General features: G+C 34.6%; 5 protein-coding genes across 7 annotated transcripts; 2 read left to right on the top strand and 3 right to left on the bottom strand.

The window, feature by feature from the left end:
• Window positions 1-183: 183 nt before the first annotated feature.
• On the bottom strand, window positions 184-4,181 carry LOC140818526 (BRAP2 RING ZnF UBP domain-containing protein 1). Its single transcript, XM_073178520.1, has 11 exons — window positions 3,789-4,181; window positions 3,233-3,341; window positions 3,018-3,132; window positions 2,761-2,858; window positions 2,057-2,163; window positions 1,686-1,932; window positions 1,509-1,562; window positions 1,149-1,292; window positions 962-1,026; window positions 701-755; window positions 184-618 (listed from the first exon to the last, which is right to left on the bottom strand). Exons 1-11 carry the CDS (start codon window positions 4,091-4,093, stop codon window positions 460-462), a joined length of 1,458 nt encoding a protein of 485 aa, XP_073034621.1. The 5' UTR covers window positions 4,094-4,181; the 3' UTR covers window positions 184-459.
• A 2,329-nt stretch (window positions 4,182-6,510) lies between these two features.
• LOC140818557 (uncharacterized) lies at window positions 6,511-9,216 on the bottom strand. 2 transcript variants are annotated; one of them, XM_073178556.1, is made up of 7 exons: window positions 8,910-9,216; window positions 8,341-8,451; window positions 8,084-8,218; window positions 7,625-7,729; window positions 7,214-7,398; window positions 7,028-7,127; window positions 6,511-6,933 (listed from the first exon to the last, which is right to left on the bottom strand). In XM_073178556.1, the coding sequence occupies exons 1-7, from the start codon at window positions 9,162-9,164 to the stop codon at window positions 6,664-6,666; spliced, it is 1,161 nt and encodes a 386-aa protein (XP_073034657.1). In that variant the 5' UTR covers window positions 9,165-9,216; the 3' UTR covers window positions 6,511-6,663. The 2 variants fall into 2 exon arrangements, with proteins under 2 accessions (XP_073034657.1, XP_073034658.1); XM_073178557.1 differs by having other exon boundaries at window positions 7,229-7,398.
• Window positions 9,217-10,130: 914 nt separating this feature from the next.
• Window positions 10,131-11,662, top strand: LOC140818257 (LIM domain-containing protein WLIM1-like). The gene is made up of 5 exons (XM_073178166.1): window positions 10,131-10,372; window positions 10,490-10,586; window positions 10,688-10,731; window positions 10,961-11,044; window positions 11,245-11,662. Exons 1-5 carry the CDS (start codon window positions 10,238-10,240, stop codon window positions 11,467-11,469), a joined length of 585 nt encoding a protein of 194 aa, XP_073034267.1. The 5' UTR covers window positions 10,131-10,237; the 3' UTR covers window positions 11,470-11,662.
• A 3,979-nt stretch (window positions 11,663-15,641) lies between these two features.
• LOC140818038 (inositol-tetrakisphosphate 1-kinase 4-like) lies at window positions 15,642-22,597 on the top strand. Of its 2 annotated transcripts, none has more exons than XM_073177845.1 (10): window positions 15,642-16,235; window positions 17,505-17,583; window positions 18,551-18,583; window positions 18,916-19,036; window positions 19,238-19,330; window positions 19,745-19,864; window positions 19,953-20,129; window positions 20,511-20,566; window positions 20,703-20,787; window positions 22,243-22,597. In XM_073177845.1, the coding sequence occupies exons 1-10, from the start codon at window positions 16,021-16,023 to the stop codon at window positions 22,338-22,340; spliced, it is 1,077 nt and encodes a 358-aa protein (XP_073033946.1). In that variant the 5' UTR covers window positions 15,642-16,020; the 3' UTR covers window positions 22,341-22,597. The 2 variants fall into 2 exon arrangements, with proteins under 2 accessions (XP_073033946.1, XP_073033945.1); XM_073177844.1 differs by having other exon boundaries at window positions 15,644-16,235; window positions 17,502-17,583.
• A 773-nt stretch (window positions 22,598-23,370) lies between these two features.
• LOC140818616 (F-box protein SKIP22-like) lies at window positions 23,371-25,396 on the bottom strand. Its single transcript, XM_073178639.1, has one exon. The coding sequence runs from the start codon at window positions 25,341-25,343 to the stop codon at window positions 23,991-23,993; it is 1,353 nt and encodes a 450-aa protein (XP_073034740.1). The 5' UTR covers window positions 25,344-25,396; the 3' UTR covers window positions 23,371-23,990.
• Window positions 25,397-27,055: the final 1,659 nt, after the last annotated feature.

Here is a 27,055-nt window from a genome sequence, read left to right as displayed (position 1 = left end):
ATTTTGATTTTTAATAAGTTTTTAAAGATGTTTTCTACATAAATTTAATTTTTCATATAAAAAATAAAAAACATGGAAACTAAAGGAACGTAAGGTAATTTTGTGGATTTTAAAAATTACACTGGTACACTATTGTATTTTATTATGATATATATATATACATATATAGAAAATACAAATATAGATATACACATTACCTTGTTTTATTTACAAATTTAAATTATACACAGTTATGATTGGTACAATCTTCCATGAATTTTTCACTGATATATGAAGACTCCGACTACAAATTGATAAAATTCCTTGTGGAGTGAATCAATTAGTTTCTATGAAACAGAAATTGCAATTTAAAAACCATTGCACTATTCTGTTATTATGCCACATGGACTACAAGAGATGGTATAGTTGCTTCTGAACTTGAGAAGATTCCCTCTTGGAACGCCGGAGATGAAATGAAATCTAATGTCGTCGGCGGTGGGATTTTTTATGTCGTCTCGAATTGTCGGAAACCATTTGAGTCGATTCTACAGGCAACACAGTCCCTCCTCTAATACCATCTGAATCTGTCATGTTTTCAAGTTTTCTTTGGGCTTCAAGATAAACCTTTAGGTCTCTAATCTGCAATCAAAACGCGTGACTTCTTAAGTTGATGGGTGAATGAGGAAGTTGAAAGTAAGTAGGTGAATAAGTAAACCAATACCTGTTCTTTTAAATCCATTATTTTTTCATCACTCGACTTGAGAGACAATCTTTCCCTGGAAGCAAAAGTTTTCTTGAGATGAATTCACTTACCAAGCCTTGAAATATCCAGGATAGTTTTTATTTCAGTAACTGAAAACTTCTTGATTCTAACCCCAAAGTCGCATTTCAAGAACGGATGATTGTTCTGAGTAGTACAATACGGATTTATACCAAGCCCCAAGTAGTTAAGATGAAACTAAAGGTGGCGAAAGAGGGTTACCTTTCCTCGAGTTCCCTCAACTTAATCTGCAGGAATTCTTGTTTCTTTGTAAGTTCTCGATTCCTCTGAAACAACCACAAAATTAAAATACATTTTACATCAAAATGTTAAGGGACACTATTTTAGGTAATTACACAAAAATCACGTGATGAAATCCAAGAGTTCTGACAGAGAATTGGAAGCTCACATCTTCGACAGCCTTCTTTTCCTCTGAGTATTTTTCTAACTTATATTGTAAATCATGGGTCCTCGAAAATATGGCCTTTTCAACTGCTTTCACTATTGAACTATCTTTTCTACTTTTCGCCTCCTCAAGTAAAGATTCATAATGCTGCATGATAATAGAAGGTATAATCATCAACAAATTACATGAAAGTCGATAGGTTTCTTAAAACTCGTTTATGATTTTTGAAGGTAGTATTATCGTCCACCAACTTGACATCTCTTTGCGAGTAGTATTGTTTAAATATCATAAACAATGTTATTACAGTATCAAGGTAAAATTCAAATCAATACTTTGATCTCAAATAGTCTTGGCTGAACTTACTTGTCTCTGGATATCCAGCTGACTTGCAAGAAGACGGTTGTACTCATCCAGAATCTATTAGCAAAAGAAATAAAAAAAAAACATAAAAATAAAATACATGTAAATACAAAGGTTATTAATAAGTAAACTATGTAGTCTATTCTGATAGGCTTGATACTATCTTGCTTTTAGATCTACCGCTTCAGTTTTGCTGCTAATGAGGGCACCACCTAGTCCCTCCTCTTCATTATATCCGTGAGAACCATATTCGTCAACTGAACTACACCGCGAATTTACAATTGCTGATTTCCCATCAATTTTTGAATGATTCAACCGATGAACATATTTGTCGCCAACATAATCCCAGATTTGTTGTGTTTCTAGTTCGAGCGAAAAATTATGTTTCTTGTCACTCCAATGTCCACTAGCATGACCTTTTTCATACCTGCAGTGCCAAAAAAAGGAAGATAATTTGACATCAAATGAGACAAGATATGAACAATTAAAAATGGTCATGAACATCAATACTCAAAGCCTGAAATTAGAAAACTTTAAATGAAACAATTTACCTTCCACATCCAACAAAACCACAGATCAAACAGATCCAAAGGTTCTTGAAAGTTCCACACACAGCACAGGCAGGTTTTTCATCTCCTCGCTGACAAAGTCGACAAACCTGCAAATAAGATGGGACAGGAAAGACCATGAATATGTCGAGCGAAGGAGAAGGGATAAATGTGGAATTCATTCGGCACTCTGGAACCACGCTGACTGCGTTGGTTAAACTGAGCTCTTCAGTGTTCACTCATTCAAAAGAGAGTTACAAAATACTTATTCATGAATTTGTCACACCTTCACTACATCTCCTGTAAACTTAAGGACCCCAGTTCAATGGTTTAAAGCGTCTTTCCGAGTTTGATGGACTGGCACTTTCTAGACTGCTTCAATTGTAACATCTCAATCATCAGTCCAACAAAATTTCTTGATTAAAGAAATTTCAAGAAGTTGAAGAACTAACAACAGAAATACCACGTTAAAATCAACAAATTCTTTTATATTTCCAGTGTTTTAACAAATTCTTTTATATTTCCAATCTAAACACGCCTAAATTCTAGTAGGTTGATAGGAACATAATCAGAAGTAACTCGACCAAATATTCAATAGAAAAGCGAAGCGAGGTATTGAACGACCGATATGCTTAACATAGATATCACATCTGGAAAAAGAAGAGATAAATAAATTAAAACTACAACATGAACAATAGGTAACAGACCTGGCAAGACAAGTAGGTCCACTTCGAAACACAAGCACACTGAAACGAATGGTCACACAGGGTGCTCTGTATTCCACTAGTATCTGGATCCAATCTCTCTAAAGTTTTCATCAAAAAGTACCAATCAGGAAAAGAGTCATTCAGTGCATCATAATCTGGCTAAAAATGATGCTGATGCATATGGCAATGCACAGAAGAACACAAAGATGAATGCGGACATGCTAAAAATGTATAAATATTAAAGTAAGGTGAGGTACCGAGACAAACTGGACATGATGGCAATTCAGTGTAATCAGGTGGAGGTATGCGAGCAAGTTCGTTTGATTCAGTATACTCAAGTGACTGGGAAAAATATATATGACAAACTTCAACCTGAACATAACAAGCCGTTACACCCAAACAAATATAGTAAAACTCTAGTAAAAGCAGATGTACAATGGAGTTTTTTTTCGAGTAAAATCAATTCTAGTACCTCGGATGGCTTGAATCTCTTCCCATTGAAACTACAATAGAATCCATCAGCAGCCAACTGATTTTCTAACCATATTAACACACTGTACCGGTCCTCCATTCCTTCATTCCTGGCAAATAAGAATGAACAAACGCATAATAAAGCATCTATAGAATAAAAGATTCAGTTCTACAGTATGTAACATATGAAAAAGAACTATTTAGTTCAACAAATCAAGTTCTTGTACAAATGAAGTTATGGAATAAATTAATGAACTTCATTCTCGTGTAAAAGCTGTTGTGAAATGCATCATCAGTTTCCTTACAACTACGCACAAGAACTTGTCTTCAACCGCCAGTCGCGGTAAGTCCAAGAAACACGTAAGAATCCATCGATGTTTACACAATGACATTCATTTTAATTTCCATCTGAATCCAGGAGTAACCAAAATCCCGATATTAATGGAAACGGGTTTCATACCATTTCGAATATCAAGAAAACGGCAACCCATAAATGGAAAATATTATGAGAGGTGGAGGAGAGTACGTGCATACCGAATGGAAGAGGCACGACTAACCTGAGGAAGAGGATATCGGTAAAGCTAGAGAGGTGGGGCCCACAGAAGATCAGGAAATCATCCGTTGACATGTAATTGGGCACGGCCACCACAAAGACAAGGGTGGTTCGTATGCTTATGTTTGCCACCGTGGAGAGGACGGTAGCAGAAGCAGTCACTGGAAGCTGCCGGAAGAGGTGTGCCACGCCGATCAGTTCCGCGGGCTTCACATCTTCTTCGCCGTCGATCGCGTTGTCGGCGGCGAAAATCACGGTGTTATGGAGTTGTTGAGGGAAGTCGATGGTGTGGATTTTGAGGGTGAACATATTCTTTTTTGATTCAAGAAACACTCCGGCAATCGGAAAGTCTCTGTACGCGTGCGTGATGATTCTGGTGAATCTATGAAAGCATTTATCGGAATCGGAAATTTCTAAATGATGTTTCATAATTTATTTAAATTAAATTTAAATAAATTAAACTTGATTAGACAACACATCCTATAACTTTTTTACAATTATTATTAAAAGTTGGAAACGTTCAAAATCCAAAAACTTCCCGTTTTAACACAAGGTTAACTGTGTTCATTTATTTATTTATTTTTAAAAAAACAAAAACAAAAATTTGTGTGAGACTGTCTCAGGGTCGTATTTTGTGACACAGATATCTCATTTGTGTCATCCATAAAAATATTACTTTTTATGCTAAGAGTATTACTTTTTATTGTGAATATCGGTAGGGTTGACCGTTTCACAAATAAAGATTCGTGAGACCGTTTCACAAGAGATCTACTCAAAAAAAATTGATAATTTATAGTTATATTATTATTTTTTAGAGATTTTATGCATTATAGCTAATAAAAACGAGTGAAGAACTCTCGACGTAGCATAGAAATTATTATAATAAAATCAAGTATGATCAAGTGACGTGAATATCATTCAGTGTGGTAGGAGACAGCGGATCATTTCAAGTGATATCATGCTCTTCACACAAAATGGATCTGGTTGAGTGGATTAATAATTGGCATACTCTCAATATTTCTGACTTCTTTTCACTATACGATTAGAAAATAAATTCTGCTCCATGCTATTTTCGGGGAGTCACCGAGTAAATCTTGGTTTGGAAAGGAAACCGATTCCCTAGCTAGTCTTGGAAATGAGCTTTGAGAGCATGCATTTGACACGGTGAAGCTGGAGGGAGGATTTGGAAGCCTTGGAGTATGTATTAGGCCGCTTATTTGAAATCAAACAACACTAGAGCGAATCCGAGCTATCTGTGTCACAAAACAAGACTCATCCGTCGGTCGCTGAGCTGGTTCGATAGGCTTAGAAGTTGAAGAGGCAGTATATGGGTAGATGAAGCATATTTCCAGCCGAGACATGGAAGAGAAAGAAGTGAAAGGGTTGTGGGCTGATTCATCATTGTCTTGAATGGTCGATAAATAGTATCTTGAAAATCGAGTACCATCCACATGAAAGTGTGAGCATTATATTTAACCACCTTGAATTTACTTTCACCTTGACTTCTTCCTATACCTGTAAAACAGATGGAGCTTCCTTTATCAGCATGGTTTTTGTTGGCAAAATGACATACAGGTGAAAGCAGATTTTGTGAACCTTCATTTCAAGGATGCCAATGTCTCTGGAGCTTGTGATTTCAGTTCAGGTTTGTAAATATTTTGCTAGCCTCGTCACTTGGGATGTGATGTAAATTCTTGTGGCTTTCTGGTGTATTCAGGTTTTGCGGTCGGGAAAACATAGTTCTTAAGACCATCAAGTCAATAAATAGTCATGGAAACATATATTTCTCCAACACCAATACATCTCTACGTCTCAAAAATAAACTTTAAAAAACAGAGAGAATAATTCTTAATCATTTCACAGTAAAATATATAGAAGATGAACCGACCCGGTTTCGAGGTGGAAAGGAAGGGTACCCGAGTAAGCCGGAAGAGTGTTGATAGTGATACAGCAAAAGAATAGGTGGGAGAGCAGTGTATGTCAATGGCAGCAGCATTTCTATTTTCTTGAGCTCGGACTTTTTTTTTTTTTTTTTTTTTGTGTTCCGTTATCATAAAGCATTTAATATAAATAAATCAACATAACTGGATTTACATTGTTAGATTTTCAGTATTAATTATTTTCATAAAGTAAAAAATTATTTTTAATCAATATAAATCACTATTGTACTTAATCGATTATTGACAGTGGTGTCAAAATCAGACACGACTCACCACCTCGACACGGTTTAATTCGAAAAAAATCAAGTTTAACTGTATATTGTGTTTGGTAAATTAAATTAAGAAAACACGTGAATTTTATTGGTTATCCCAATAATTTTAAGGTTAATTGATTGAAACTGTATTAATAAATAATTTATTAACCGATAACTAAACTATATAATTGAACATTGAAAACTCTTTCTAAATAATATTAAATTTTATATCTCACGAGTTCTTCTTGATTATTTATTTATTTTTTATATGTAAAAATATCCAAAAATCCCCCATGACTTGTTTTTCCTCGACAAATATAAATCTTTGTTCCGACCTTTGCAATAAATATTCAAAAATAGTTTGATTGTTGAAATGACTGAAAAATACATAATTATGTGGTATTTTTTCCAGCAATCATTTTTCCAAATTAAAAGAGGATCAGTAGGGTATATAATAATTAACGTGTAAATATTCAATTAGAAAATATACTTTAGAAACCAACCAGTTTAGTAATTTGTACAAGAATTGATGAAAAAAAGAGTTCAAAGAATTTTGACATATAAACAATACAAGCACAAAACAGAAAAAAGTTTGGAAAGAAATGATTTTGGTACACTGAAAAGAACAGAAAGGGTATTTTAATTTTTAACTAATATATTTTTACATAAGCAAATCCATCTCGCATCAAATGCGAAGATCTTCAATGTCTGTTATATGATCCGCGCTTCGAGAGGACCCTTTACCAGGTAGATTCACTACTAACCCTTTTCCAGGTAGGTTCACTACTAATTGGCCACAAGCGCCGCTTATATCTTGACCCATTTGTTTACGAACAGTCGTTCTGATGTTGTAAGTGCCTCTTAGTATTATCTGGAAAATCGCGACTTTCTGATCGTCGCTGGTTTTATAACGACTCAGAGAACCGATTGGGTTAAAAGGAATTAGGTTCACAACCTGTTGCATACGACAAAGATCGACGTCAACAATAAATGGATGGATTACTATTACATAGTATGCAAAGCTAGTATTTCTTCACTGTAAAGCATACCACTTCGAACGTCTCAAGCAATTTGCCAAGCTGGTGCGCATGCTGCTCTTCATCATTCACCCCATCGAGCATTATGTACTCAATAAATATTTTCTGCTGGCTACAACAAAACAAACAAGTGAGATAGAGATATGTTCTCTTCATCTTACGCATATGACTGCTCAGGAATGGATATACATATGATACCAGGGGGAAATAAACCTGCAAGCTTGATAGTCCCGCAATGCATTCATCAGTCTCTCTAATGGAAAAGCCCTTGCTGCAGGCATTATCTGACAGCGAATTTCTTGCACTGGTGCATGAAGGGACACAGCTAGGTTCAAGTTTGGTATATCTCTGTGAAGCTTGCTGATAGCGTGGATGACGCCTACCTGAACAAGCTAAATGTGAATGAGAACAAATACTACATACTTCCCGCCATAGAGCAGGCACAACATTGCATATAAATACGAACTGAAGAAAATATCTTCATTACAATGAATAAGTGCAGAGGTTTTGATAAAATTCTATAAGGTCTAAACTAAACAAAACTGATAACTTATAAGTGCAGAATAAAGAAGAAGATATTTCATAGCATGAGAGAAGTATGTCATGCACCGTTGAGATAGTAATTTTCTTCGGTGACAACTGAAATGGAGGTGCTGTCATAACTCTGATAGCTTCAACCACTGCGGAGTAGTTATTAAGTGGCTCTCCCATTCCCTGCTCAGAACAATAACATTTCACACAAGTTGATCTTCACTTAACAACAGCAAAATCCACAAATAACTAAATAAGCAAACTTCAAAGCTTTACATTCAGCCAGTAATTTTTTAGGTTCCTCAAAAGCAACGTGATAGAACAATGCAAAACCATAATTTCAAAGGGACTGATACAATGGCGCTCAACCACCAACATAGTGCATAAACTACAAATAACTACATCTAACTCTTACTACTTATTGCATTGAGGTAAAAAAATACATATCATCCAGTCCACAATTAGCAAACCTTGATGTGCAAATTATCTGATTAAATACTGAAACCTGAGCATACAATATGGAAAAAAATATTATACCATAAAAACAACATTTCGTATAGATGCTATGCGAGTAGCATGCACTAGTTGTTCCAAGATTTCTCCAGATGAAAGATTGCTTTTAAATCCCATGCTTCCTGTAGCACAAAAGTTGCAACCCATTTTGCATCCAACCTAATATCAGAATTAATGACAATCAATGACTAAAAAGATTGAAGTACGGAGGGTGACGTGTAAGCAAGTTTTTTTAGATTAAAAAATGACTACATGTGGGCATAGACACGAGAATCTCCAACCTGTGAAGATATGCACAAGGTCGACCTAAGACCACCTGGACGAGGCTTTCCATTATATTTTCCCAGTCGGGTATCATATCTCATTATCACAGCCTCCACAAACTCTCCATTCTAGCAAACAAAAAAATGTATGGAAAACAAGAAAATATTCTAACAGACTATAAGGCTGGTACAGATAAACCAAATAATATCAACTACACAGATAAATTAAATGCAGGAATGTGATTATAGTTAGAAATGATAGCCATTGTGGCTTGGTAGTTAATAAATACTCACATATTATATAATTATATAACAGATAAAATATACTAAGTGAAAGAAAATCAAATAATCAATTTTTTTAGAGGTTGCAAACACTCTATACCATCCTATCACCAAAATCATTTTCACGCAATTTCAGTACTGCATCACAACCATTTATGGAACTTTGCTTATATTCCACACCGACACCAATCCTCCGGCCCTCTATTACGTCCTTTATAGCATAAGTTACATCCCATCTGTGATACAGATGTTCCAGTGAACCATGAACACATGATTTGCAGGGGTAGTCTCAATATCAAATTTACCTTCAATTTGATCAAGAGCTTAGTGGTGGTCTGATCAATGGAATCTAAGGCGGAATGGAGAGTGGAGGTAGAGGGTTTGAACTTGGAGCGGAGGAGAGAGTAAACTGCAACAGGCAGAGACGGGATTTCATCCCACATGCAATTAGGGTTTTGCAAAACGTGCTTCCAGATGATGGGGATGAAATTAGGGTTAATCCCAGCCACCTCGAACTCGGATTTGACGGCGGAAGCATCGAAAACCGATTTATGCGCCATCCGGAAACCAAAGCTCCGGCCACGCTACTGCTGTGTTTGGCTCTATAAATAATGGTATTTAAATTTTATACCGATTCAATAATTTAATTTTAAATATTAAAATTTATATATTTTTGCAACCTTAAAATTCTTTTCAAAACTTAAATTTTTTAAAGTAGGTCTCTTGTGAGGTCTTACGAATCTTTATCTGTGAGATTAGTCAACCTTACCGATATTCACAATAAAAAATAATACTCTTATCATAAAAGTTATACTTTTTCATGGATGACCCAAATAAGATATCCGTCTGGACCATCTCACAAAATACGACCCGTGAGATCGTCTCACACAAGTTTCTGTCTGTTTTTTAATACGATCCGCATCATTTCGATTCGGACATCAAATTACAAACTAAAAAATGATAATGAAATATAGTCTTGAAAAGTTTAATAAGAAAATTATTATTAAGATTAAGTAATTATTCCCTAGTATTATTATTAGTTTTTAACAATTTTGAATTATATTGTGTTCACACAAATTTTCGTGAGACAATCTCACGAATCAATTTTGTGACACAGATCTTTTATTTGAGTTGTCAATGAAAAATATTATTTTTTATACCAAAAATCATTACTTACTATTATAAATATGAATAAGATTTGATAGAAAAAAATCCAAAAAGTTCGTTTCAATGACAATGATAACATTAGTTATAGTTTTTTTTGGGTAGAAGGAGAAGGCCAACTACTTTCTCGTAATGACTAATAATTGCACATAATCATATTCCAAATATAGTGGGCGTCACACATAAGCCTCCAACAAGATTGCTTATACTTCGCAAGAAATGATGTGCTATCAGAGAATTCCCTTGAAACATTATGTATTCTCGTTTCCGAAATCCCAACCCGCAATTCGCTGCTGTCCACTCTTCCATTTTCTTCAATCTTCGTGCCCATTTATACCTTTCTATAAACATTTGAATAAGATTTTGTTATAACGAAATAATAAAAAAAAAAGTTGAGAAAGAGAGGCAATCTAAGTTGAAAGATTGCTCTCTTTTTCTCAGATTCGGATTAGAATAAAAACAACGAGAGATGGCGTTTGCGGGCACGACACAGAAATGCAGAGCTTGTAGCCTGACTGTGTATCTGGTCGATCGACTGGCAGCGGATAACCGGATTTATCACAAGGCTTGTTTCAGGTGCCACCATTGCAATGGCACCCTTAAGGTACGTACATATTTTATGTTTGAGCGGATAAGGCAAAATCTGGTTTGGTTTATATATTATATCGGGATCTACTCCATGTCTAACATTGATTACCTTTGTTTGATCATATGAATTCAGCTCGGAAACTTCAACTCCATTGACGGGGTGCTGTACTGCAGACCTCACTATGATCAGATCTTCAAGAGAACTGGTAGCCTGGAGAAAAGTTTCGAGGGTACTCTATATATATCATCATTTCATTACCACCAACTTTATTTCTAAATTTCTGAATTTGGTTTCTTTATTAGGCTTCATTTCTTTTTTTTTTTTCTCCAGGTACTCCTAAAGTCTTGAAACCAGATAAGGCATCGGAAAATGAGGTAATTTTCATCCTTAGGCCATCTCCAACGCTGCACCATTTTGGTGCAAAACACCAAAATGGTGCAGCATTTCTTGCTCCAATGGGGGCTGCGCTATTTTGGCACTCCTCTGCGCCAAATTTTGGCGCAGAGGAATGCCTCTGCGCCAATTTGGCGCAGAGGATTGTTTCTTTTTCTTTTAATAATTGAACGAATGACTCTGATTTTGGATATATGTAATGTTGAATAGAATGCAAGCAAAGTTTCAAGTATGTTTGGAGGTACGAGAGACAAATGTGTGGGATGTAGCAGCACAGTTTACCCAATTGAGAAGGTATGTCCGATCTTCTGATCAGTTTTCACGTCATAAAAATATGGAGAAATTGCATTTGCCGTGGATCATTCATCTTCAAGATTTTAGTAATTTTCAAATTTTAACTTTAGCGTCGAAAAAAAGACTAAAATTCAAAAAACATAGATGACAAAATATAGACGGATACATCTTATATGACATATATATTATCGTGCAAAAAGGTGACCGTGAATGGAAAATCTTACCACAAGAGCTGCTTCAAGTGCACTCATGGAGGCTGCACCATTAGTCCATCCAACTACATAGCACACGAGGGCAAGCTCTACTGCAAGCACCACCATATCCAACTTTTCAAGGCCAAAGGAAATTACAGCCAGCTCGAGACCGAATTAGAGAAAGATCCCTCGCTTTCTACGCCCCTCGAAGACGTCGCTGCTAAATTATGAAATATTTTTCCATTTCCCGAATTCTTGAGCATAATTTTTTTTTGTTGATTTCAAGCGTTTTTCAGAATTTTTTGTCTTCATGAATTCAGAAACGGTTCGTGAATGAATTATGTATTGTGGCAATTTCGCACATTTGTGATGTGTGATGTTTTGATTTTTAGATACACTATCAGATAAGTTGCATAATTGGCTTCGTTATTGTCTTAGATAAAATATATTCTCATTAACTATATTTTATGATGCAATAATCTTTCTTCCTAGTATTTGCAAGATCTTATGGAACGATACAGTAACTTTCGTAAAAATCAATGAACTAAATAGTGAGGAAATTACATTAGAGCAAAGCTTAAAATAAACTTAACCGAGACATGTATGAAGTACAATATCTTTAAAACAGATTCCTCCTGTACATGCTTCGAGGATCGTCTTGGATGTCTATTTTTCAGGATACAACGGAACAACCAGCAGTGACTTAGCACGAGACACTACTACGGTGAACTGAAAACGTACATTTACTTTATCACCAAAATTTAATGGAGCCCAAATGGAAAGCTAACAATATGAAATGCAAGAGAATACTTGAAAGAGATAAGATTTTAATGTATATGAAATAAGGAAATGAACACAGTATTTATAAGTCCCAAAATGCACACCAAGACTCATGCAAGATTAATTAAATCAATTAATCTTCCTTAACTCAAGAATATGAAGAGCCAAAACTCTTCAATTAACTCAAGAATGTGGAGAGCCAAAAGACACTCTTACATTCATAAGACGTAATTTTTATTCAAACTCTAAATTTGATTCAAATTTTCAACAATCTCTCACATGAGTGAAAATTGATACAAACCTCGGTGACAAAGTTCTACAGTTGTATCATGCATAGGATATGTAGGTGTTACCTTTGAACTTTCCCTTATAAAATATATTTGCTTTACTAGCTAACCAGTAGACATGATATCCTTGAACTGTTCTACTGTTTATGTAAATTAAGATATACTTCACACAAGACTCTCCCTGATACTATTCAGTTCTCATTATTTTTCTCCAAACTCTAAATTTGATTCAAATTTCCAACACAAAAGACCTATTGAAACCTTATATGGGTGACCGACTATATGCTATGGCGAATGTGCTCCCCCATGAACCACCAAAAACCTGCAAAGTCCGCTAATGGGATGCACATATCGGAGCAATGACCAAAGTTCGTAAGGAAGAAAATATTTATCATCCATTCTGTGAGTTTCAAGTGTTCTCTCAACTTTTCGATGTCCTCAATAAGGTCCTATGTTGTATTCTCCTCCAGGCGAGCATGAGGTGTACGTACTTTTACCAGCACCTTGCTGACAGAATAATTTTTCACGTACAGAAATGTAATATGACTAAAACTTAGTATCCTCCAATACCAGACAGTTCAGATAATAAACCTGGTCAAACAAAATTATCCTGTAAAATTAGGATCAAAGAATTTCCTGTAACTCGGTGAAGTCCCTCCTCCGGGGCCTCCATGGAAAAAAACTACTGGCCGCAATGAAATATTATCAAAAGGTCAAATAAGCTCCATATAATTAATTAATAAGATCTGACATTATCTTTTTCCAAAAAAGAACCCAAGCAGAACATATAAAATTTGAAGGTTGAGTATGCTAAAATACTAGGAGCAGTTCTGTTGTGAGACAGTCTCGCGAAACTTTATCTGTGAGACAGTCAACCTATCGAAATTCACAATAAAAAATAATACTTTTTCATGATTGACCTAAATAAGAAATCTGCTCACAAAATACGACCCGTGAGACTGTTTCACACAAATTTTTGTCAAACAACTAGTTATGCAAATTGATGGATTTATCTCTATGAGAACAATATGCACAAGAAGTACGACACAAGAACAAAATATTGAAACTAAAATAGTATTACCTCTACGAGTTGTATGGTATTATTTTCAAAATAAGTTGTTAAAATGTTTGAATAAAACTAATATTTCTGTTTTAACAGTAATAATTAATTAGCATAAGTACATGATTATTAACATCATTATTGTATTATAAATATTTTCGTTACTGCTATAATAAATTAATATTACTTATAAAACTGATTATAATTATTATATTTATATGAGCAAGAACTATTCTTGATATTACGTGTATTAATATTATAGTTACTATTACAGTTGTTATTAATAATAATAATAATAAATAAATATTATTTTAATAATGATATTAATTTGCTATTAACCAATTTATATATTATATTTCACGAGAATAATTTGATATTTAAATTAAATTCAAATTAGAAAAAAAAAAGTGTGGATACCCAAATTTTTTTATAATTCAGTTTATATATATAAGTTTTTTTAAAAAAATTTACCAAACACAATACTCAAGAAATATGAACTTGAGCAGAAAAACTAGTCCTCCCCGGCCCGCACACACCATTCACGTTGTCGATCAAGATTTTGACCAAAGTTCAAAAGACAGTATGAAATTGAGAAAATAAAGCTGGCAACAAAAAGAGAAGAGCTAAATATTTTTTTTAATCAAGAAAACGAAATATATAACTCGGCATTGTGTATTTTTGCTATTTTCTGTCGTAGCATTGCTGTGCATGCATGTGTGATTTTACCAAAGCAAAACTGAACAACTTTTCCAGTAAAACAAGTAGAAAAGTTACACATGAACACAAAAATCACGCATCCTGGCAAAATACATCCACACAACACATTGCGTAGACGCATATAGCAACAATTTGAGACGCAACAATCTTGAGGACTCAAGATTCTTGATCCCCTTTTCCTCAAGAATCTCGAGTTCGGCATGAACCAAATATGAAACAAAACAAAATCTATGTATGGTCCATCGAAATACACGCCTACAAAACACATTCGAATCCAAGTGAGATTGAAATAAAGCGAGAAACAACCTGAGTTTTGGGAATTTTTTTTAGAAATATATTTTAAATACACTTGAGGAGATCATTTTTGTCTTAAAAAAATATTTGACCGACGTTTAAAAAAATCAGATAAAAATGGAGTCTTCCATTGATATAGACGCAATTCCAAGAATCGTTGGAAAAATAATTTGACTTTACCCATCGAGGATAGCAAAAAATATCCGGATTTTTCTCTTTTTATTTGGAATATCAATCATCTTTATTCTTTGAGTGAGTCTCATGTGAGACCGTCTCACGGGTCATAATCCGTGAGACGGGTCAACCCTACCCATATTCACAATAAAAAGTAATACTTTTAGCATAAAAAGTAGTATTTTTTCATGGGTGACCCAAATAAGAGATCCGTCTCACAAATACGACCCGTGAGACCGTCTCACACAAGTTTTTGCCTTATTCTTTACTGATCAATATCTCCAAACAATATAAAATTTCAGTCATAAAATTTTAATCCGGTTGCTCTATCTCTATCTTATAGCCGAATTTTTTTAAAAAAATTATGTCCAGTGTTTGGTTTGGTAGATTAAATATTGAATATTGCTTTAACGATAAGAAGTTTTATTTCTTATTCAACATTTTCTCATGATAGTCTCTTACACAAAGTTTGTCCAATACGACTGATATGATTTGCCGTTATTACGTTAATCCAAAAATTTATTAGTACCCGATAACTGCTGAGATGTGACATATATCATTGGATTATACATATATGAAATTAAATCTTAATATAGATTTAAATTTATATGAAGGATTTGGAATTATCAATCTAAACAAATACTTGGAACTAAATATAAAATAGGCATATAAAGAAAAATGTATTGAATATGTGGTCCCGCTTGATACATTTTAATTGTTAATTAATTACACTAAAAACATGTTTTTTTAATAAGTTATTATAGCGAGACGAATTGATCTGATTTATATTTATAAAAAAATTATTTTTGACACAATAAATAATATTTTTTCTCGGAAAATTCCAATTCAGACAAGGATATATATTAGCGAGACAAATTGACATAATTTATATTTATAAAAAGATATTTTTAACATAATAAATAATATTTTTTCTCGAAAAGTTCCAATTCAGACAATAAATATTTGTGCTCTTGTAAAAATCGAATATATATTCTTATTCTTAGACAGTAAACAAGCTTCGATCATATGCTGTTTTTAGAATATATATATATATATATTTACGATGGGATGGCGCTGGTGGCACATTGCGCGCAGATCCCTTCCCCCAATATCGAAAAAGGGATGCCACTTGAGGAGCCTACTATATATATCTGCGAAGCACTCGATCGTATATATTCCGTTGTATGCATACATATATATATATATATATATATATATATATATAATTATATAAATGTATTATGTTATGCCAAAAAACAAATATTAATAATTGGGAAGACGATCGAGGATTCAAGTTTTCCATTCCACAAATTAACAGTCACTCGCATATAGTTTTGGTATATCTAACAATCCAAGAAAGAAGGCGAAGGATTTGAGACAGTTTTCCAAGATTTCGTGACGAAATCGAGTGGGAATCTGAGGGTTGAATACGGGAACTAGGGTTTTTAATCTGGTGAAGCGTTGGTGGGTATGCAGTTGAACGGAGAGATTTCGGATCCATGCATCCGTGATGAGGAAGAAGAGGAGATTGGCGAAACACATGTGAATTCAGGCGGGCCCGACATTTCCTCTTCACCGCCTACGTCTCCGTCATTGTCGCCATCGCCTAGTGTTGTGGTCGGCTGTGCTCTTACTTCGAAGAAGAAGAAGAGTTTCTTGCAGCAGAAACTTATCCGTTTATCCCGGTAACCATTGCAAACTAAATCTGTGAATGCAATTGTGTCTTTTAACCGTACTTTTTGTGTGAAATGAGTGTTTTTATGCCGTTTGATGTGATGTTTCAATTGAATTTGCCCCTGTAGATGTCCGCCGCGTAAATTTTTATTTTGTGTTGCTGAGGTAGTTCATGCTCTAATACATTAAAGATCCTTGCGCCTACAGACCTTCGTGTTTTTGTTTCTGGGAATAATACTCAGGTGTATTTGAGTTCTTTTTCTTATATTGTACTCGGATGCTTCAAATCTTTTTACTATTTTCATTATTATTTAGTGTTCAAGGATAAATGATCTGGTTAAAGTTTTTAGATTTTTCTTAAAAAATCAAAAGGAATTAATTCGAGTACACCAAAATCGCGCACTGTAAGTTTTATTTGGGATTGTTGTGGTGTACGATTTGAACAATTCTTGGTCAATACTTGTTTGACTTGTACATTTACTTCAATGGTTTTAGCAGGAAGTTGTAACTTATTATCGGGTATATTCCATAATAATATTCTCTTTAGGCTACAGTCTGTATCATTGTATGATATATTCCATAATATATGCCTTAACCTGCGGTGATTAGTATTTTTTGACTTCTTGGTGATCTTACCGAAGTCAATCCTGTTATTTTCCTTGTGCAAGTGGAAAACTTGTCCCAGCCAACTTTGTTATTAATGATGAGTATTTCCCTGAAAAGAAATCATTTTCTTCGCATGTCGTTAATTAAGATCTTCCAAATTCAATTTTTTCAGAGTAAAAATTTCAAGTTTCTTGTGTTTCTGCTCTACATCCACTTTTTTGTTTCTTCCGAGTTGCCCGAAAGGGAATCATTATTATTGTTATTTTGAAAAGGGAAGGGAATTTTCTGTATTTCTCAATCTTCAATTTATGCCACTCTGACTCCACTTTACTCATTAAACCCTTGAGGAATGGCCAATTGTAGGAAGCCATATTGTTGGCTGGGAATATGATATATTAGAGCGATGTTCTTAGTACTTTGCCTCCCTCGTCGATACCTGGGGAATTGCCTTGAATTGGAATTTGTTACTACTTTTAAATCTCTACATACTGGTGAAAGAAATAAAGCTATCTAATTTTGCAACCTTTTGTTATACTTGTCATGTGTTGTTAACTCTTTTTATCTTAGTTATATTCTTTTACATCGGCTGTCTGTTTGCAAAATTTGTTTTGAGGTTTGTGTGTCCTAAGATTTCTCTATTGCGTTGTTTGTAAATATAATATTCGATGCAGAAGTAAAGGGATACAATATGTCTCCATCGACTTGAACAGGCCTTTATTGGAGCAAGGACCATTTGACATAATTTTACAAAAGGTCAGAGTTGAACTCTCTGTAAAGTGATTGTACATGTTTTGTAATCCTATTATAATTTCAAGGGATCTGCACAGTAACTATTTTCAGTGCTGAAACAAAACAATGGCAAATCTTTCACCTGCATCCTGTGGATTAAGTTATCAAGGAACTTGTAATCTCTATGAGTCAAACATTTAGTTTGTTTGTGCCAAAGAGGTGATATGCAGAGTTAGAAGTCAAAAAATGAATGATGGATAAAAGCTGGCTTTGACCCATTAAACAAACATATGGTTTCAAATGTCCACTGTCGTACTTATCTTAGTCAACAAAAATTCAAACATTTCTCAATATGAATGAATAGTTTCATATCTTATCTCCAAGAGTTCTTTTCTTTTCATCTGTTTTCTCTTCTTATTCACACGCTACTTGCCACCGGCATTTCCCTACGACACCTCACTGGTTCTTATTAATATTACCAAAATATACTGGAGTTTACCGCTATTATCCGAATCCAACTCCATGTTATTTGGTAGCTCACTTTTTACAATAGGAGAGCACAGAATCTTAGTTTTTTAAAACTTTCAGCTGTCACAACTCTATCCATTTCCTTTTCCTTAGCTATATAAAAATATTAGATTCTGAATTTCTCTGGAATATGAAAATACAAATATGTGATGACTGAAAACGGTATTTTTTTATCCGGCTTATAAAATGTTGACCCTAAAATCCAATGGGAATGCTATCTATGTGTATGAATTGGAGAATAAGTTACCATCTGTTAATTGGTTAAAACCTCTATTTGAATTGAATGCTTGATTTTTATCATGATATAAATTGTCAATTCATCCTGCCTTCAGCAGGAATTCCTGTCAGTAAAAAGGTCTGGCTAATGAAATCATATTGTTGGCAACCTCATTATTTTCCTGCTGCCATTTCTAAAAGTTTCGAGTTTAACATTTTCTTGATTGATTTTTCCCTTCTCTTTTAGTTAGCTGGAAAAGAGTGGTCCCAATCTATTAAGGTTCGTGCTCTCAATCTTCATAGTGTTTTTTACGAAAATTGTATGGAATGACAATTAATTCTTTCCGATGATGCTGTGGAATTGTGTTTCCAATATTTCTAATGTCAAATTCTAGGTGTTCTCTTGCTAGGATAGAGATATATTCCAGATACTTTATGCCAGGTTATAGTCTGAAGGTGGTAGATTTGAACACCTAGTGACTAAAATGACTTCCAACATGGAGAAACAGTCTAGATTTTTCTGGCCAATCATAGTGACTAAAAAATGATTTTTATCTTACTGAAACAGCCTCCTTTCAATGTCACTGATGTTTAGTTTTATTTTTAATAAAGGATTATCAGAGAGAATATCCCGAGGTTATAATTCTGGATCCTCCTCAAGCCATAAAACATGTTCACAACCGCCAATCAATGCTTGAAGAGGTCGCTGAACTGAAATTGCCTGATTGCTATGGTACTTTCATTTCTTTGGGGCTGTGTGACATATATTTCTCACCATGTAGGCAGTCCCACACCAAAAAAATGAAAAAACTTAAAATGTTGCCTTTCTTCTTACCATGTGTGTTGTTGATGTTAGTATTTTCTCTGAGGTGACTTTCGATGTAATTTTTTTATCTCCTTTTCACTAGCTACTTTTTCCTGTGAACTGCAATAGGAAAAGTTTGCATCCCAAGGCAATTGGTTGTTATGAAAGATACAGCTGCAATACCAGATGAAGTTACTAAAGCTGGATTAAGATTACCTCTCGGTATGCTAGTATTGTTCCATTTTATTTTGGAAGAATGCACGTTATTATTGCATTGACACTATAAGAAATACTGTAGGAAATCTAGCTTTTACCCAATTCCCTCTAATCATGGAAGGGGGTTTGTTCGTGCTCAGTAAAAGGATCTTGTATTGATTATACAAAAAGGATACTTGTAGTGGCTGTGTATTACTGGAAGAAGCATGCTGTTTCAAAATCAGATATCTTTTTTATTTAAGTGGTTGAAGATTTCTTCCCATAGAATGTGATGTTGACCTAGTTTGAAATACTAAAATCCGATACTCTGTTGTGCAATACATTAGATTTTTCTTATGTTGTCACTCCATGAGTAAATTTTGTATTCTCTGCTTAAATATTTAATTGTTGACATAAACTTTTCAAATGCTATTTTTTCAGTTGTGAAACCTCTGTTTGTTGATGGAAGTGCTAAGTCGCATGAATTATTCCTTGCATACGATCAGTTGTCCCCCTCAGAACTAGAGCCTCCAATGGTTTTACAAGAGTTCATTAATCACGGTATGTGTATTCCTTACTCCTTAGTTCGTCACCATTATTTTCTGGTGTTGCCTGTATGATTTATGAATGTTTAATTGCTAAATGATAGGCGGCGTTCTCTTTAAAGTTTATGTCATCGGCGAGTCCGTAAATGTTGTCCGGCGTTTCTCTCTGCCTGATATAACCAAATGTGACTTACCTAAAATTTCTGGTGTTTTCCGCTTCCCAAGAGTTTCCTGCGCTGCAGCTAGTGCAGATGAGGCTGATCTGGATCCTGCTGTTGCTGGTGAGTTTGAGTCCCCTTACAGCAGTGATATCTACGCTGTTGCAAATAGGACTTCTTTGGTACTTCAATATATCTTAAGCCAGGTGGTATGTGTACTGGGTGCTCATTCACCAACCAAAAAAGTGATGATACATTGGTGCACGGGGACAATAAACCATCACTATCTGAAATGATTTAAACACGATATACCCCATTCAAGTATAGTTGCTCAAAAACTTCCATCTATGGCCTTTTAGATCATTGTTATCTTTTTTTTAATTCACAACTTTCATAAACTGAGTTGGACAAACCATAAGATCATGTCAGCTATGTTTTGCTGTCTTATTTATGTTTATTCAAAACGTGAAGTTTTATTTCATAGTAATTCATTGATTGATGTAGAACTTCCTCCAAGACCTTTGCTTGAGGGACTTGCAAGAGAACTTCGTAATCGACTGGTGAATATCTTTCCAACAAAATTTTAATTCCGTTCCAATTTATATGGGAACTTCAGTCTTCTGCTACTTTTGATGCTACAGTATATAAAGTGTCGTTACCATTTATGTGTGATGTGTTATTTTACTTGATGTTTAGGGTCTCCGGCTATTTAATGTTGATATGATTAGGCAAAAGGGGACCAAAGATCTGTATTACGTCATTGACATCAACTACTTCCCTGGTAAAGTGATGATATTTGAGTTCATTTGATTTTTAAGTGCTGAATCCTCATAAACAGTTATTTCAACCCTTGTAGCGTGTTTGTTTTATGAAGTGTATCATCTGAGCTTGTACATGATTTCTTTTGCGGAAATTTACCCTCACACCTACCTAGGTTTTCCAAATTACAATAACCACCCTTGAGTTTTCTTAACTACAATAACCAGCCCTTAGGCATTACACTGTCCAACAGTTTTTTGGCGTGCTGCTCTGAAAAATCTACTGATGTCATAGTATTAACGTTTTTTGGGAATATCCTCAGGTCAATAATAAGGGTTTGGACAATTTTCCGGACTAAAATGCCCTTTAGGAGCGAAACTGTAATTATAAAATTCCTGGTAAATTAATGGAAAGACTTCGGATCTTTTACAGTTAAAAGGTACAACATTTTCAATCAGTTATAGAAACACCTAAACTTTAAAAATATTTTACCAAAATATTATACGGATTTGGAATTAATTTACATGGTTACCCAAATGCTGCAACACCAGAAGATTTGATATCAGTTATTTGAACGAAATCAAACTCAAAAATTCATTTCTTATATTACTCTTGTGAGAGTTTATTCCTTTTCTGCTATAAACTAACAATAGGAAGTGGAATAAAGAAGGGGATGAGGGCGGTGGCTTAACGATAAGTTGGAGGGAGAGGACATAATTGCGGCGATAGGGTGACACTGCTATGGAGGTGGAGAGAAAAGTGAGAGAACAAAAGTGGCTGTAGAACGACGAAGGACGGGGATGAGGGTTGTGGCTTAATGATAAGTTGGAGGGAGAGGACATAATTGGGGCGATAGGGTAACGCTGCTATGGCGGTGGAGAGAAATTTGAAAGAACTAAAAGTGGCTGTAAAATGACAAAGGACGTGGTGCACAGAAAGAACTTGGGGAGGGGGAGCGATTGTGAGGGAGATGGTAACGAGTGGTATGTCAATGTCAGGAAGAGATGGTGAACACTGAAATGGGTTGGGAGGTAGCAGTGATGGAAAGGATACGGTGGTGTTGGCAGTTATGTGCTACTGTCGGCGGCCATAAACTAATTTCTATAGTTGGCTGAGGAAGAAGATAAGAGGTGAAGGGCAATGATGACTTGTCATAACAAATGCTTTTATATTCAAATTTTCTTTAGACGCAGGGGTGGTTTTTGTAGTTTTTTTAGGAGCGAGGTTTGTCTTTGTAACTAACCAGCCTCAATGGATGCCTGTGTAGTTTACCTTTAATCTTTGGTTGTATCTATCCTCAGATCCTGAATCCCTAGATCAGATCACTTGAGCAGCCATTTCCTATTCTAGATTATTGATTTTCTTGTTTTAGGGACCCTTACCGATTCAAGTACAAAACTGTTTCTTTGTTTACTCCTTTTTTTGGATCATGAAAGTATGAAAACGTGAATTGCTAACGTTTTACCCATGTTAGCAGGATATGGGAAAATGCCGGAATATGAACATATATTTACTGATTTTGTTCTTGGTCTGGTGCAAAACAAACACAATAAACAGAGACCTCCTGCAGCGTAGCATTGTGGAGACGTGTAAATCTTTGTACATCCTTTTTGTTAGCAGGTTTTACTTGAGACTTTTGCTTACACCGGGTGTGCAACTATAACGTGACAATGTGGTTAAATCTGGGGTACTCGTTACGCAACACCCTGTATAGGCAATAATTTTCTAGTTACACTAACTGGACTTTAGCTAGTTATGGAACCAGTCCTCAGTAGTCATTTGTCGAATGAAGCGCAGTCAGGAATAATCGAGTTTCTGATTTTTCCCCCCTAGTTTTTCGTGTATTAGCACATCTTTTGGTCAACATGGTTGATGTTGCGGCAAGTTTCAGCACTGTAACATCTGTTTTGTAGCTTATTTTCACTTGATCTTCAAAAGTTGTATGTTTCAGATCATCAAATGTGATGCGACACTTGATGCTAAATCATGTATGTTAGGCATATATCTTATAATGAACATGTGGAGGATGCCGGATTGGTTATACCCATATATACGTACATGTGAGGTGCCGTGAGCATACGGCACTATATAAAATAAATAACTTTCCTAATCTTTTGGAGTAAATCATTGATTTGGTTGTCTTTTGTTGTTAGGATAGGTACTATTACCCAACTTTTGTTAAAAATATTCGTACTTAAAACTAACATAAGATATTATTTCATTTATTATTTTTGTGAAATCGATTTTCAATACCATTTAGTTCATGAAAAAATATTGTTTTTTATTTCAGAAATATTATTTTTGATTGTAAATATAGATGAAGTCAGTTTGTTAGTATATCTTATAAAAGACTTACTTTTTAAAAATATTGATTTAATTTTTTTTGCTAAACTCTTTATTAGATTATTATTATTACATATAATTATTGGAAAACAATATGTAGGTATAAACTACAATGGCGATTCTCACGTGTCTAATTTCGGATTTTTAAAATTTTTCGCTTTATTTTTATGAACTTGGTATAAATTTTTTAATAAGGCTCACAGACAATATCATAATATAGATTAATAGTGTGCAACATGTAAAGGAAGAAAAAATTCGATCCAAGCACAGACCCGAGAATTTCTTATTTACTATTTATTAATGAGTTGATCGATTAGTAAAAATAATAATAATTTTTTCAATTTGCATCGGGAGTCTTGTCTGTTCAGACTCCAAATTCAAACCGTCCAAATCTTGTTCAAATTCAGACTTCGTGTAATTTTCTAACATGGCATCCAAAATCTTTGGTCTTCCAGAATAGATTCTATGTAGAATAAAACTCTCGACGTAGTTTTTATATTTGGATAGCATGTTGTAATATTGTGAGACCCATGCATTTTGTCCGACGGTTATTACTCACCGAGTATGACAGAGACATGGCGTTTCCCCACGATCCATCCTCATAAATATGATGAATTTATAAATCAAAAGGCAACTTTTCCTTGCTCGCCTTCAACAACGGTCATTACTACCATAAAAGCTGAACTAACGGCCATTAAACCACCTTCTATTTTCAGATAAGTTCCACGTTGTTTTGCCCTCCAAGTCTACAGCGAGGAGAAAAATTCTGAATCAGAGGATTGACCGGAAAACGGAGCCTGGCAAGTGTATCATCCCCAAGAACAGGCCAAATATCGTGTGGACCGCCTATTACACGAGGTACCTGAGGGGCAAAGAATGGATTCAGATGTCTTGTACTCCTAGGTGCTGCTCTGATCTCCTCCTTTCCTCAACCTTCCCCAACTTCTCCCTCTCCCAAGCCACGGCAAACGCCTTTTTCCAACTAGCATATCCCTCCGTTCTCTCATTTTGAAATTGCTCATTAAACTTCAACTTCCACAAGTCATCGCTTGATGCAATGTATCGCAGTTCAGAGCACACACAGCTTACTTTAGCTACATCAACACCAGGCAGCAACTCCAAGATTTTCATTTTTAGATCAGTGGGTAGTCTTATAAAGCAGGGAGGTAGTGCTACACCATTTTTCTCACATAAACCAATCAACAATGGTAATGCAAGATTGTCTTTTACATCTCTCCAAAACTTAAACAGCTCTTTCTCCGGTGACGTAGTTGAAACACCTCCACCGAATCCTTTCAAACTTTCGGTCACACCACAATTCGCCCAAACAACATTCAAAAGTGGCACTAGTTGATCCTCATTCAATTTTAAAAAGTGTGTACCGTGTCCCCTTGATTCATTCCTTAATGATCCATAGACAGACATGAACTTCCCTAAGCTGTGAAATTTCAAGACAATGCTGTCAATTCCATCACCCCGGGCAACAATATCTGGCAAAGTGTAAGACACTGACGGCATAAAACTACCTGAAGGCCAATCATTAAACTGAAAACCACCAACTTGCTTAATTGAATTTCGATCAAATCTCACAAAACCAGATTCTGAAAATACAGCATGAATTGCCACTACAGTCAACTCATGATCACGTCCACGATCATCATTCAACTCGTCCATGAATACTTTCCTCAAATACCCAGGTACAGAAAATGACTCCTCGACTACGTCTGCTGAAAACCCACCACTAATATTGTAATTTTCATCAAAATTATCATTTAATTCCATGCAATCCGTAGATTCCTCCAACTGGGTTGCCGTATCTAGTGTTTTCCTTTCCAGCCCATCAAACTCAGAAATCTTGGGTTCGCTGGGGCTATCACCGGCATTCAAATGTTGAGAAGCCTCAGATTCCAAGGAGGGATGAATATATACGGACTTCGAATCATTTCCAACTTCTCGCTCCGAAACAGGCGGATAATTCTGCACTAAATCAGGGTCGAGGGTATAGAATATAAGATCACCAGCGGCTACCCCTAAAAGCTGGAGAGAGTCCTCGCCACCAGGCGAGTCCGGTCGAAGCTCGTCTTTTCGATTCAGGGATAGGCGAATCGAAGCGGGCGACGGGAAATTCGGGAGGTTTTGTGAAATAATCTTCTTGAGTTGACGAAGAGTACATGGATTTGGGGCTTCCATTTTTAGGGTTTCTTTGGATTCAATGGACCTGAGCCTGAGTTTCATGGCTTGGAGCTTCGAGAATCTGAAACCGGAGTAGTAGGATGGAAATTTCCTCCGAACTCGTTGGGATATCCGATCCGAATAGAAGAGGGTATGGAGGGATTTTTAGATCCGATTAAATAATTGAGTAATCGGATATGTGGATTTTCGGATTTGGGTATGGAAGCGAGTTTGATATAATCCGACCCACACCCGACCCGAATACTCGTTTAAATTAATATATATATAAATACATATATATATATAGTAATTATATTTATTTATATTAAATATTCATCTTCTCAAATCCAAGTAAATCGGTATTTTTTTTTTTCTCTCTCCTTTCACTTTCATTTTGACGTTTCAAGGTTTTACCACTCTTTTATTTTTCATTCAATTTCTCATCGTCTCCATTGTTAAGTTTATTCAATGTTTGACTTCAAAAATTGAAAAATATTTTATTTCTTGATTATGGTTCATTGTATTCCTTTTTTGTTTGAATATTTCCCAATTCATTTTAGTGTTTTTTTAACCAATTAATTTTGGGAGTTTGAAATGTACGTGACTTTGTTTTTTTATTGGTTTTGATATTTTTTTTTTTAACTTGGGCTATTTTAATTTTGTTATTTTTTCTATAAAATTTATTTTGCAAATTTTTATCATTAATAATTTTTCTTATTGTTCATTTAAATAAATTTTTAAATATTCATAACTTCATTAAAACAATTTAAATTTGAAAAAATTCAATTGTATATGATAATAGAGTATTTGGGTAGGGTATGTGTATCCGATAATCCGATGGGGATGGAGATGGAGATGAAATTCAATACCCGATGGGTATGGAGATGAATTTAATAAATAGGTATGGGGATGGATGTATGAAATCCGACCCATACCCTACCCATTGCCATCCCTACGGAGTAGCAGGAAATGGAAAATGATTTTGGGAAAATTTATATTTATCCAAAAAAATTATGGTGAAATTGCTAAAATAAAATAATTTTTTGACAAATATAATATTCATCAATTATATAATAACATTTTCTTTTTTTACGGTATATAATAAGATTTTTCTTGTTCAAAAAAAAAAAAGATTTTCTTATTATCTTATAAAATAGATAATAAAATTTTATGTGAATTTATTGAGAGATTTTGATAAGTATAATTTTTATATTATTTTTTGTGTTATAAAAATTATTATACAAATCTTGTTGTACTTGTAACATGACTTGAAAAAAATGGTATCATTTAAAATTAATTTGAATTCAGCATAATTTATCATTTTTAAAAAATTTGAATGTAGGAACCATGTAAACATGAATTATTCGTTGTTTTTCTATCTACGACTTCGAAAGTAGTTGTCCAACTTCAATCACTCGAATTTTTTGTTACAATCGAAACAAGTATATTACCATTTAACTTAACTTTTTCCAACACTTTAGCTATCTAAATTTATTTGGAATTATCTCTAACTTAACATGTTCAAGAACCACTTCCATTATAATTTAAAAATGAGAAGTACTTAAAAATAATAAGAGTGAGTCTCATGTCAGACCATCTCACGGATCCTAATATTTGAGACGAGCCAAACATATTCATATTCATAATAAAAAGTAATACTCTTAGTATAAAAAATAATATTTTTTCATGGATAACCCAAATAAGAGATCTGTCTCACAAATACGACCTGTGATACCGGCTCACACAATTTTTTGCCAAATAATAAAGCTTTAAAA

Source organism: Primulina eburnea, chromosome 17 (assembly GCF_022965805.1).
Source record: "Primulina eburnea isolate SZY01 chromosome 17, ASM2296580v1, whole genome shotgun sequence".
NCBI lineage: Eukaryota > Viridiplantae > Streptophyta > Magnoliopsida > Lamiales > Gesneriaceae > Primulina > Primulina eburnea.
Note: the sequence above shows the minus strand (reverse complement) of the source record. Positions and strands in the feature narration are given on the sequence as shown.